Raw genomic sequence first — 13,413 nt, 5'->3', positions numbered from 1 at the left:
ATGCTGATCATTACTTGAAAAGGAAACCAAAGCTTCAAAGATTTCGTGCCAGCGTAACAGTCAGTAACTAAGGTTAGGAGTTAAAGTACTCCTGGCTCAATAAAGTTTAATTTTCAGATATTCACCATGATACTTCCTAGTTTTACCTTTCTGTACCAGCTTGTGGATTCACCTGTCCAGCAACATATAGTCCAACATATATTCCTACTCTATGTTTGTACTGAAGAACTTCTTACTAGCTATATTAAGAATATTTTTCAGCATTGTCATATACATATTGCTATTTTCCCATTACTTTCCACATTAAAGATTAGTTTTGTACCACTGATCCAGTTATAATGAATTGGAAATATAAAGCAACACAATAAATAAAAAAAAAAAACACCCACACATCATAAGCTTAAATATAAATAATGTCACACAACTAGCATGAATATATTAGCTAAACTAAGATGACCAACACAGTCTCTGTGAAACACGCATTGCCTTTAAGAATAAAATTACTACTGAGAACATAATCATTTTCCTGTGAATATAAAGTTAATATTATAGTCCAGATTTGTAAAATGTAAGTGAAAAAACTGTCATTGTTTTCCTTCTGAAATTGCTGAACTGCGTACAGACCAGTTGTAGACTGCAGTGGACCACTAATGATTTATACACCACACTTTACCGCAGAAAGGGTTTGTAAGAGGAATTCATTCTACCTATACAAATTCCCCATATTTGTTTTCTTTCTTAATCCCAATTACCTTTTCCGTAGTAAAACCCTTTTAAGAAAAAAGCCTGTAAGTTTATTTCAGCAGGTATCTACACCAGACCCAATCTCTCCCCCAAGTTTCAGATTTAGATCCAACTGCCTGCTAGACCTGTCTACTTGGTTGTCTAAGAAGCATCACCAACTTGCTATGCCAAAAGCAGAGCTCTTGATAGTCTTCTCCATACCTGATCTACCCTCAAATATTTCCATCTCATTATATTACCATTTATCCAGTTGTTCAATTCCATATCTAAGAATCATTGATTGTTCTCTTTCTCTCAAATCCTATATATCCAATACATCAATAATTCCAGTTGATTTCACTCTCAAAAGAGACTCAGAATTTAACCACTTCCTACTACCTGCACTGCTGCAACCTTTGTCCAAGCTGCCATCAATCTCTCACTTGATCTATTCAATTACTTTCCTACTGTTCTCTTGTTTCTACTCTTGCACCACACTTTTATTCTCCTCAGAGCGACTCAGAATTAAATCCAAAGTTCTTACCGGGGCCTGTGAGGTCCTATATGATCTAGTCTCTGGCTGCCTCTAGGGAGTCTACCTTGCTTATCCCATTCCACACACTGGGTTTCACAGTGTTCCTTCCATAGACTAGGATCATTCTTGTCTCTGGGTCTTTGCACTTGTGATTTCTTCTACCTGGAGCATGACTGGAGCACTGGTAGCGCAGTGGTTAAGCTTTTTGCTGCTAACCAAAAGGTCGGCAGTTCGAATCCACAGCTACTCCCTGGAAGCCCTATGGGGTAGTTCTGCTTTGTCCTATAGGGTCGCTATGAGTCGGAATCGACTCGACAGCAACAGGTTTTTTGGAGCATGATTTCCCCTGATATTTGTTTGACTTGTCCCATTACTACATTTTGTTTTCCTCTGACCATCCCAACTAAAAGAGGCTTATCCCTGTTCCCTTCATCTTACTTTTATATCTCACCATGGTCTTTTCACTCTCTTGATATTGTTTTACACACTTATTGCTGATCACAATTTCCTCCAAATGAAATGTAAGTTCCAAGAAAATACAGACTTTGCATTGATTATGAGCTGTATACTCAGTGAGCAGGGAATATATATTTGATGTATTCTATCCTTTAGTTAATTCTGTGGAGGGCAGAATGCTAAAACACAGCAGTGACCATAGAATCTCTAAAGAACAAATGCCAGTTAGCCAAATCTCAAGGGCGTGGCACTGTGTGAAGAAAGAAAGGAATGCATAAGCGATTTTGTCTTGGTCTATAGAGTGACTGTTGTTGATAGGTGCTGTCAAGTCAGTTCCGACTCACAGCAACGCTATGTACAACAGAACGAAACACTGCCCAGTCTTGTGCCATCCTCACAATTGTTGTTATGCTTGAGCCCATTGTTGCAGCCACTGTGTCAATCCATTTCAGTGAGGGTCCTCCTCTTTTTTGCTGACCCTCTACTTTTCCAAGCATGATGTGCTTTTCTAAGGACTGATCCCTTCTGATAACATGTCTAAAGTCTGTGAGATGTAATCTCCCCTTCCTTGCTTCTAAGGAGCATTCTGGCTGTACTTCTTCCAAGACAGATTTGTTTGTTCTTTTGGCAGTCCGTGGTATATTCAATATTCTTCTCCAATGCCACAATTCAAAGGCATCAATTCTTCAGTCTTTCTTATTCATCATCCAGCTTTTGCATGCATATGAGGTGATTGAAAACACCATGGCTTGGGTCAGGTGCACCTTAGTCTTCAAGATGACATCTTTGCATTTTAACATTTTAAAGAGGTCTTTTGCAGCAGAGTTGCCCAATGCAATGCGTCTTTTGATTTCTTGACTGCTGCCTTCCTTGGGTGTTGATCGTGGATCCAAATGAAATGAAATCCTTGACAACTTCAATCTCTTCTCCGTTTATCATGATGTTGCTTATTGGTCCAGTTGTGAGGATTTTTGTTTTCTTTATGTTGAGGTGTAATACATACTGAAGGCTGTGGTCTTTGACCTTCATCAGTAAGCACTTCTAGTCCTTTTCACTTTCAGCAAGTAAGGTTGTGTCATCTCCATATCGCAGGTTGTTAATAAGTCTTCCTCCAATTCTGATGCCCCATTCTTCTTAATATAGTCCAGCTTTTTGGATTATTTGCTCAGCATACAGATCGAATAAGTATGGTGAAAGGATACAATGCTGACACACAACTTTCCTGACTTTAAACCACGCAGTATCCCCTTGTTTTGTTTGAACAACTACCTGTTGATCTACGTACAGGTTCCTCATGAGCACAAGTAGGTGTTCTGGAATTTCTGTTCTTCACAATGTTATCCATAATTTGCCATGATCCACACAGTCTAATGCCTTTGCATAGTCAAAAAAACACGGGTAAACATCCTTCTGATATTCTCTGCTTTCAGCAATGATATCCCTGCTTCCACATCCTCTTCTGAATCTGGCTTGGATTTCTGGCAGTTCTCTGTCTATTTACTGCTGTAGCCACTTTTGAATGATCTTCATAAAAATTCTACTTGCATGTGATATTAATGATATTATTTGAAAATTTCCACATTCCACTGGATCACCTTTCCTGTAGTGTGACTACAGGAGTTTAATCTACAGGAAGTCCTGGGGTTTCCATATATCTTATACTTCTCTGAGTGAGTGTCAGGCAGTAGGTCAGAATTCACACTGTGAAATTTCCTTTCAGTTTTTGGTCAAATTCCTAAGCTAAAATTGGGATGAAATTACTGTTGTTTACTTAAGCTGTGTCCAATATAAACAAAAATTAAAGTGAACAATTTCACCTGATAAAAATTTAGCACAAGCACAGTCCAAGCCAAACCCCAGCAGAATCCAAGTTGTAACTGCATTGGGTAGACTACAATTTAAATCTGTATTGAGAGAGGTTTTGTATGCCTCTACCTTAGTTATCTTCCAACTCATAGCGACTCTATAACCAAAAGGTTGGTAGTTTGAATCTACCAGCCGCTCCTTGGAAACCCTATGGGGGTGTTCTACTCTGTCCTATAGCATCACTATAAGTTGCAATGGACTTGATGGCAACAGGCTTGGTATTTTGGTTTGTATCTTAGTCATCTGGGTCTTTCCTACCTAGCACCTACATAAAAAGTAGCACTGATGGTGCAAAATAATGTGTATTAGCCATGAGTAGAGTTGTAAAAGGAATCCCTGGGTGGCACTAACAGTTAATCACTTGACTACTAACCAAAAAGTTGGTGGTTCATACCCACCCCAAGGTGCCTTGAAAAAAAGACCTGGTGATGTGCTTCGGAAAGCTCACAGCCTTGAAAACCCTATGGAGTGCAGTTCTACTCTGCACACATGGGGTTGCCATGAGTCGAACGAGTATAGGTAGAGTTGCAAAGAGAAAGTAAGGCTGATTTAAGCATTCCTTGGGCAGTGTATGTCCTCTGCAACAACAAGCTCTCCAGGCAGTCATTGAGTTCAGCCAGCTTTAGAGAGGATGATAGTGGGGAAATCATCTTTGCGGACTACTAGCAGGGCAAACATGCTGGATTTATGAACTCTATAATGAATTGTTACTTAGTACCTGATGGGGACGTGGCAGTGGGCTGACTGAATAAAACAAAATAGCATATATATTTCAAGTGAACTCTCTTGTTACTAATTAAATTCATTAGTTGAATAGCATATTCCACCACAAATTCAAAAACCAAATCCACTGCTGTCGAGTTGATTCATTCCAACATAAGCCAATACAAAATTCAGAGTCATTTCAGCACACTTGTTTCAACTTGGGCTTCTTGAAACCATTAGCCAGGAAAGCATTACTAAGATTATTTTTAGGGGCAATATCAGCCCTTTTGTAGACTTTCCAATATTGCACTAGACTAGACAGTAATGTTTGGATAATTACAAATTTGCTCAATGGGCAGTTACTCTTTCAGATTTGCCTGTGAATGATTTAGTTGAGAGTTCTAAGAAAAGCCCAGCCCCTATTAATTGTCACTATTTCTACCTGAATTTCCAGGTGGCTACATTTGACCACCAAATCGTTTAGACTACATGCAACAGTCACCTGCTGAAACAATCACTTCATTGCTACCATAAGATCAACATTTAGTTTTATATGAATGTACAAATCCTGACTGGATCTAATTTAAGAATTTAGCAGACTAAATCATATTTTATCATCTGTCTAAAGAGCTAAAAACAGAAAGTTAAGATGTAGCTCTAATCTTAACTATGTCAACTGTTTGTGTGGAAAGAAACGTTTTCTATTTAGCAGACATATGGCTGAACGTAGTTATTAATATCTTAGTGTCATACCTCTCGAATAGCAGTACAAAACTCACTCTGCAGAACTTTTTTGAGGGATTGTAGCTTGTGCACTGGTACTTCCCCAGATTCCTGTAGTTTCTCCAGTAATTCAATTGCTCTTGCAACATCTGAATGAAAAAATAAAATAAAAATGGAAAGAGAAACCTAGAGTAAATTGTATCTTATCAGCAAAGTACTATTATTCCAATGGAATAGTGACAATGAAAAGGAAGAGGAATCTATCACGAAGTCAGAATTTACAATTCATAGCTTATCGATCGCATTTCTTGATAACAGGTCATTTTCATGTTACCAAGAGAACATTTTCCTGTTCCACACAATTTGTCACTTAATACATCTTCTTTGATAGTATTTCATGTAAGTTATTTCTGTCACACAAATCGGTTTGAATATTCTTTAAAGCAGGAAACATGTCTTCTATTTATTCTGGTACCTCAGCAAACAAATAAGTCCTGTCAATATTAATTCTAAGATTTTTTTTCAGTTTGACCTTTCCATTCCCATGGCACATTTATCTCAGCAGCAGTTTCACATTTTGTATAATGGTTTGATGAATGTGCATCTTCTCCACTAGTCTGTAATCTCATTGATGGGAGGAACTTGTCTGGTTTTGGTCACCACCGCATCCCCTCAAAGTCCAGTGTATGGCAGTAAATGAATATTTGATGAATGAATTAATAAATAACCAAAAACAAACAAACCCAAACCCACTGCCATCGAGTAGATTCTGACTCATAGCGACCCTATGGGACAGAGTAGAACTGCCCCCATAGGGCTTTCCAAGGCTGTAAATCTTTACAGAAGCAGACCGCTACACCTTCCTCCCACGGAGTGGCTGGTGGGTTTGAACAGCTTATCCACTGCATCACCAGGGCTCCCCAATTAATTAACAGACTCCCCCATTTTATCACCATTGCATTAGTCCAGGTGCTCATCACCTCTTTTCAGTCAACTGGAATAATTTTTTCTCCTCCAGCCTCTTCATATGGTCCACAAAGTTAAGTTACCTTCTTAAAACAAAAATGCAAACACAGACCTACTTGCCAGCTATATTGTATGCTAAAAGCTTTACATCCTTTAACCCATTTTATCCTTATAATAACCTTATATGGTATTAAATATTATCCACATTTTTCAAATGAGGAAATTGAGATTTATAGAGAGGTGAGTAACTCACTAACAAATTGGAGATCTGGGATTGGTCTGCGTGATTCTAAACCCTGTACTTTTTCTTTTTATTCCAACTGCAGCTTTTCTTTTAGCAGCTTTTCCCTAGACATTCAGTACTTTTATAATAGCTCTGTGCTCAGCAGGATTTCTTGGTCAGAGGCTGAGCTCTTAATCTTCCTTCCCTCCATAAAGATTAGGCCCTGTTCCATTTACTAGAATACCTCTCTCAGATAATATTTGCTGATCATCAGAACCATCAAACCCACTGCCATCAAGTCTATTCCGACTCATAGCGACCCCACAGGGTTTCCAAGGCTGTAAATCTCTACGCAAGAAGACTGCTACATCTCCCCCCCACCCTGCCCCCATGGAGCCGCTGGTGGTTTCCAACTGCTGACCATTTGGTTAGCAGTTGATCACTTTAACCACTGTGCCACCAAGTTTCCTTCAGAACCACCTAGAGAGCTCTTAAACAGTAGAGAGCAGTGTTTCTCCAACTTGGCTGACCATTGGAATCACCTGGGAAGTACTGAAAAACACAGATACCTGGTTCTTATCTCCAAGTATTTTAAATTTAATTGGTCTGGGGTGTGGCACAGGCTTTGGGGTTTTCTAAACTCCCCAGTGATTATTATGTGTAGCCATGGTTTGAATCCAGTCAATATGGATATACAGCCTTGGCTAGATTTGAGATGTGGCTCAGGTATCCACATTCTTAGTATCATTCCCATTACCTCTCCCTCTCCAAATCTGGTAACAAGAGATTAATCTAATTTTACCAACAAATCCTTGCTTGAGGTTGAAAGCAGCAGTTCTCAAATTTTAGTCAACATAAAAATTTAACCCTAGACCCTTTGATAAAAAATAAGAAGACTGGAAAAAGAAATAAAAGCAAGCTTGAGGGTGAGTCCCTGAAAGCTGCACTTTTAATAGTCATTTCAGGTGTTTCTGAGGCAGGTAGTGGTTCACTAAAGGGTTCTAGAGGTCAATGATAGCTTAAATGTGATCTTGAGTAGGCTGAGTTCATGGCTGTCATTTTTTCAGTGTCTGCTTGCCTTAAGGAACCCTGGTGGTGCAGTGGTTAAGCATTTGGCTGTTAACTGAAAGGTCAGTGGTTCAAACCCACCAGCCACTCTGCAAGAGAAAAATATGGCAGTCTCCTTCCATCAAGACTACAGTCTTGGAAAATCCTATGGGGCAGTTCTACCCTGTTTTATAAGGTCACTGTGAGTTGGAACTGACTAGACTACAGTGGGTATGTATGCTTGCCTTACTTAGATCACCTTGTAAAATCCTCATGAGTATATAAAGAGGTTAATATTATTTTCACTGTACAGTTAAAACAACTGAGGCTCAGAAAGTTGAATCACCTGGCCCAAGGCTAAACAACTAGTAAATTGTTGAGGATTCAAAACCAGGTATGTTCGACTCTAGTGCGCATGTTTTTATTTTTTCTTTTCTCTAACCTCTGAAAAGGGCTTACAACTTAGACAATAAAGGTCTAGCAAACACTTTTTTTTTTTTGATATAGCAACATGGGCCATTGTAAGCTGGGGCAGTCACAACACTTCCCAAAGCCCCAGAAGGTAGCCTTATAATATGATATAATAAATGTGTTCATATTAATCACACTGGATTATTGAAAAATGATTAAATTTTCATCAATTGCCTGAAGATAGTAGTAGATGATATATTTTCAATAGGCTTCCCTCAAAATAGATTAAACATTATAAACAAATACAACAACAAAATATTAGAACTTAAATGGGCTGGGCTTTTAGTGACCTGGAATATTTCAGTTATGGTCTTCTCACTCCTTAATGATGAGTTTTGATTAATTTGATTGACATTTGGAGTGCAGAATTTGACCTATGGCTTATATGAAGCTGGAACTTGGATGAAGATGGAGCTAGGTAATTTAAAGTATTTTGTCCACTAATTCCACAAAAAAATGGTTATTATGGAAAAATTATGGATTACCTACCACATAGCTATCCACAACCTCCTTATCCCTTGCCATGTTCTACTACAGTTGGGAAGTGAACATATATCTCTTTCCAGAATTTCTATCTCTTGCAAATAGGAAGTCTATGTAATCTGGCCAAGATGTTGTAAGTATGAAGCATTGAAGCATGGCTCCTAGGAAGGGATTATTAAGTGGATCAAGTGTTGGCCTGTGCCCTAACCTCTTTGGTCTTTGCACATTTCCCCTTCCCCTTTTCTCTTGCCAGATACAATGCGTTAAAGTGCCTAGAGATGAAACAACCGTTTGTCACCATGAAGATGACCATCACATGCTAAGGATGGTGGAGCAGGAAAAGGGAAGGGGCCTAGCTGTTGTACTAGCCCTGAACTGTCTAACCCCATGACTCTTGTTCTATGAGACAAATACATATTTTACTTTTTGGTTTTCTGTGGCTTGAAACCAAATGTAAGCTAACTAGTACAAGAATACATTACTTCAAAGGCACTGTGTAAATTGTAGGGATAAGATTGATGATATGGGAAAAGTGGAGTTACGGTGGTCTGTTATGATTAAAATGTGCCCCCCATACAAGATATACTGAAGTCCTAACCCCTGTACCAGTGAATGTGACCTTGTTTGGGGAAAGATAATCTATCTTTAGAGGTATTAACAGTTAAGTCATACCAGAGTAGAATGAGTCCTAGTCCTAATATCTTCTGAGTAGTGTCTTATATAAGGGGAAAACAGACACAGAGATGGGGACACACAGGGGGAGGGCAGCATGTGAAGATACATCTCCAAGCCTAGGAATGCCAAGACATGCCTGGAGCACCCAGAACTAAAAGAGACAAGGAAGAATCTTCTACTAGAGCTGACAGAAACAGAGACTAGCTTTCATGATGCTCTGAATTCGAACTGCTAGACTTCAAAACTGTGACACAATAGACTTCTGTTGTTTACAGTTACCCACTTTGTGGTGTTTTGTTATGGCAGCCCTAGGAAACTAAGACATGGCCCTTTGGATAAGGTAGTCATGGAAAGCCTCTCTGAGAAGGTGACATTTGGGCCGAGAGTTGAATGTTGAGAGGTGGCAGCCATATGAAAATCCAAAGGAAGAACATCCACACAAAGAGGATAGCAAGGGCAAAGTCTCTAAAGGTGAGGGAGCAAGCTTGCATGTTAGAATAATAGACAAAACTAGCATCACTGGAACATTGAGAGTAAGGCAGACAGCAATAGGAACAGTGGTGTGCCAGTCAATGTTTAACAACCAGCTCCCCAAAACAAACCAACAAAATCTCTCATTTGTAGCATTTGTTGATTTACGTGGTGTAAATATTCCTACCATTGCCAATTTCAAACTACCAACATGATTTCAAATGGCTTGCAAAATTCTTGAATATTAACACTCTCACAAACCAGAAAGCACCAACTCCAAGACACAGCTGGACAGGAGACAAAGTTTAAGATGGAAGAGTTATATTTTGTATAAAGTCTTCCTAACAGGTTTAGATTTAGTATAATTGCTAATGAAAGCCATTAGAGAGTTTTTTTTGCAGAAGCATAACCTGATTCACATTTTATAAACATCACTTGGCTGGTGTTTGGAATATTAATTATAGCAGGGTAAGAATATATAATGGGCTAATAGTATAAGGGTGATAAATGAAGACAAAATTAAAGTTGTCACTGATTCCACTCCACTTGGACCAATAATCAATGTTCATAGAAGCAGCAATCAAGAAATCAAACAACATTGCATTGGGTAAATCTACTGCAAAAGACCTCTTTAAAGTGTTAAAAAGCAAAGATGTCACTTTGAGGACTAAGGTTCGTCTGACCCAAGCCATGGTCTTTTCAATAACCTCATAAACACCTGTGAAAGCTGGACAGTGAAAAAGGAAGACAGAAGAAGAATTGATGTGTTCAAACTGGTGTTGGTGTTGGTGAAGAATACTGAACATAACATGGGACAAATCAGTCTTAGAAGAAATACAACCAGAATGCTTCTTAGAAGTGAAAATGGTGAGACTTCTGCTCACTTACATTGGACATGTCATCAGGAAAGATCAATCGCTAGGAAAGGACATTATGGTTGGTAGAGAGTTAGCAAAAACAATGGAAATCCTTCATAAGATGGATTGACACACCAGTTAAAACAATGGACTCAAACATATCAACAATCATGTAGATGGTATAGGACAAGGCAACTTTTCATTCTGTTATACATAAGGTTGCCATGAGTTTGAGCCAATTTGATGGTAACTTACTACAACAAAGTGGTATATAGGAAACCAGTTAAAAAGAAGGCTATTGTACTGGTCTTGACAAGAGATGAACAGCTTTAAACCATATGTAGGTGGGAGAAGAATCAGTACTCTGAGGTGGTGCACGGCTGTCTGATGAGATCCCTGCAGGATGCCTCTTAGGCAGAAAATAACGTATTATTAAATATAGTCACGTGTCTTAGCAGTGCTTTATCAATAATTGTGGCTACTGCCCCACTTGTAAGAAAATGGTGACAACAATTTAATAAATACCAAGAACGACAAGGTAGAGGAACAATATTATAACCCTAAAGACAAAATTATTTAAAAAAGGAAGTAATAAGAGGGTGGTACTTTCTCCTCTTCTTCTCTTCCTGTCCATACAAGATTCCTCAATTTAGATCAATAAGGGGTTATCTACAATGCTTTGTTGCTGCACCAACCAGTTGGAGAATATGGATATAGCCCTGAAAGTCAAGGAGATCTGGGAACTATTAAATGTGGTGATACTGAATTTATATGGTTATTGTGAGGCCTAAATGAGATTATAATAAATTATAGTGAGATTATAATGCATATCCTATATATGAGCAACCAAATTTTAAGTAGAACAGCACTAAATAACTAAAGCCAGCCATCAGAAAATACTTCATGTACATAATGGTAAAAGTCACTATTAAGGCTATATTTTGAATAATGTACAGGAAATATTGACTTACTGGCTTTCTGACATATTCAGATATTGGGCCAAAGAATGTGCAGCTTAAAAATTAAATGCTGAACAACAGTAAATTGTCATTAATGCTTTGCATTTCCATCGCTGTGACACAAAAGGGAACTCTGTCAATTTATAAGTTACTAACAAGACATGACAATCAGTGTGTCCTACTCATTTGACACTTACTTCCCTTTTGATCTACCACCAACTTGTCATGCTCCTTAAATGCAGACTAATTGGTAAACCCTAGAAAGAACTGGCTCAATTTAAATGTGCTCAAATTGAAAAACAACTTTATGCATTATGCTGTTGAAAATGCCCCATTTTATATTTATTACCAAAAGTTGAATGACATTTTTTTCATGGGATCTGGGGAGACTGTGAAGTGTATCACAAAAAAGTTTGACAATACTGTAATTTTTAAATCATGGATTTATATAGTGACAAAATCCTGGCCCAGACTCTGCTCAGTGTTTGCCAAACCCACTGCAACCAAGGGAACAATTTATGCTACAAAGTGAAAAGCTATAGTTGCTAAGAGATGCTCTGAAATGGAAGGTACCTATTTCATTTGAAAGTGATTACCTGCCCAATAAACAAATCTTTAAGTATACAAGCTTGAGATGTGACTTTCTTTGTTAAATAATCGCTGTTATGTGGTTGGAATGAGTAATGTGTTCCCAGTTTCTCTAGGAACTATATTCAACGTTTTGTTCTTTTCTTTCTTCTTCTTTCCTTTTTTTTAATAGTCTAGTTTTCCCAAAGAGCTAAAATTGAAGCTTGATTTGCCTAGAAGTGCCTAAAACTTGAGGAAATCAAGTTTTACATTCATTTTTGTATGAGCTTTGTTTTCTTTCTCTTTATCACATTTGATATCTTTCCTTTTCTTGTGTTATTTTCACCTCATTTTTCTCATTTAATCTTGCATCCATGTCTTTTTGTCATCCCAGCCAACCTAGGAATAATCTAATCACAGTGCAATGAGCTTACTTCATTCTTTCTTGTTTCTAGCCTTCACGGCATCTATGCAAATGAACACCTGACTTGCACTATCTTTTGGGGGTCTATGAAGAATTAGACCTGGCCAAAAAGTAATCTGTTTTTGCATGTTTGAAAGAAACTGAACAATCTACTACCCTCTTTTATGCTAAATCCTGGAGCACCTGTGTCTTATTAATCTTTATATATCCCATTGTGTCCAATACATAATCGTGACAATTGTGGGCACTTCAAAATTGTTTGTTGAATAGAATTGATCATACAGAATTAAAATTTCCGGTTATATTTATATAAGTATTTGTATTCATCAGTTAACAGTACTGCTTCCATCAATTCCTATTTGACAAGATTTAGATTTCTTACAAACTGTGAATTCTGAGAAAATAAGGATTTGAGGTACAGGACTTCATCTTTCTATAGTGATCAAATTTAATCCTGCACAAGCAGGGGCAGTAAGAAAAATAGGGTATGAATTGAAGGTAGTTCATTTTATCCCTATGTGAAAATTTTTAAGGAAGTAATTTTTATGCTCTCTGGATAGATATTTTAAAGTTCATTGTGCAAACTAAAACAGTCTTTATGCAACATTTCTGAAGTTTCTTAGAAAAAGAAAATAATGAACATGTATTAGCTAATTAAGCACACTGTGAGTACAGCTATAAGAATACAATAAAACCATCATGTACAGATTGGCAATAAGATACCATGATAGTACACCACCAGCTTCCTAGCCTGATCATCTACACTGATCCTTATTTCTACTTCATTCATGACCTCAATTGCTTTTAGATGCAGCTAGATGAAAGAACAGAACATCTTTCAAAGAGCTTTAAGTTTAACTTTGAATTGAATTCTATTTCTTTTCCCTTTCCTTCCATAACCCCCTATCTGTCGACTGATATCAATAAAGGTTAAATAATTATTGTTTGGTGTCTTAAAATACTAGATGCACAAAAAAGGTGCTTACCCTTAGGTCCTATGAGTTGTAGTATTTCCCTAGCTTAGCACATAAAAACAATCAAACTTTTATATTGGTAGTGATTCTCCCTGTGCATATAGCAGAATTGGGAGTTTTCCTTCATAATTATCATCAGTAAATCCCAATCCCTTTTCCACTGTGCCTGGGAAACTGGAAGAGAAAGACTCTATAAGAAAATTGCTGGAGAGACACCCAATCAAGTTCCATGTTTTCAGAGAGCTTGCTATAAAGAAACCTTACAAATTCAACTTTTCATGTCTTCAA

General features: G+C 37.8%; 1 protein-coding gene across 1 annotated transcript in view; it reads right to left on the bottom strand.

The window, feature by feature from the left end:
- LIN7A (lin-7 homolog A, crumbs cell polarity complex component) overlaps positions 1-13,413 on the bottom strand; it is a 153,249-nt gene that overhangs the window by 93,015 nt on the left and 46,821 nt on the right. Inside the window, exon 2 of the mRNA XM_004384608.3 lies at positions 5,039-5,157. Coding sequence (XP_004384665.1) covers positions 5,039-5,157 — 119 coding nt within the window. The remainder of the gene's footprint in view (positions 1-5,038; positions 5,158-13,413) is intronic.

This window comes from Trichechus manatus, unplaced genomic scaffold (assembly GCF_000243295.1).
Source record: "Trichechus manatus latirostris isolate Lorelei unplaced genomic scaffold, TriManLat1.0 scaffold00125, whole genome shotgun sequence".
Taxonomy (NCBI): domain Eukaryota; kingdom Metazoa; phylum Chordata; class Mammalia; order Sirenia; family Trichechidae; genus Trichechus; species Trichechus manatus.
This window is presented reverse-complemented; position numbering and strand designations above follow the sequence as displayed.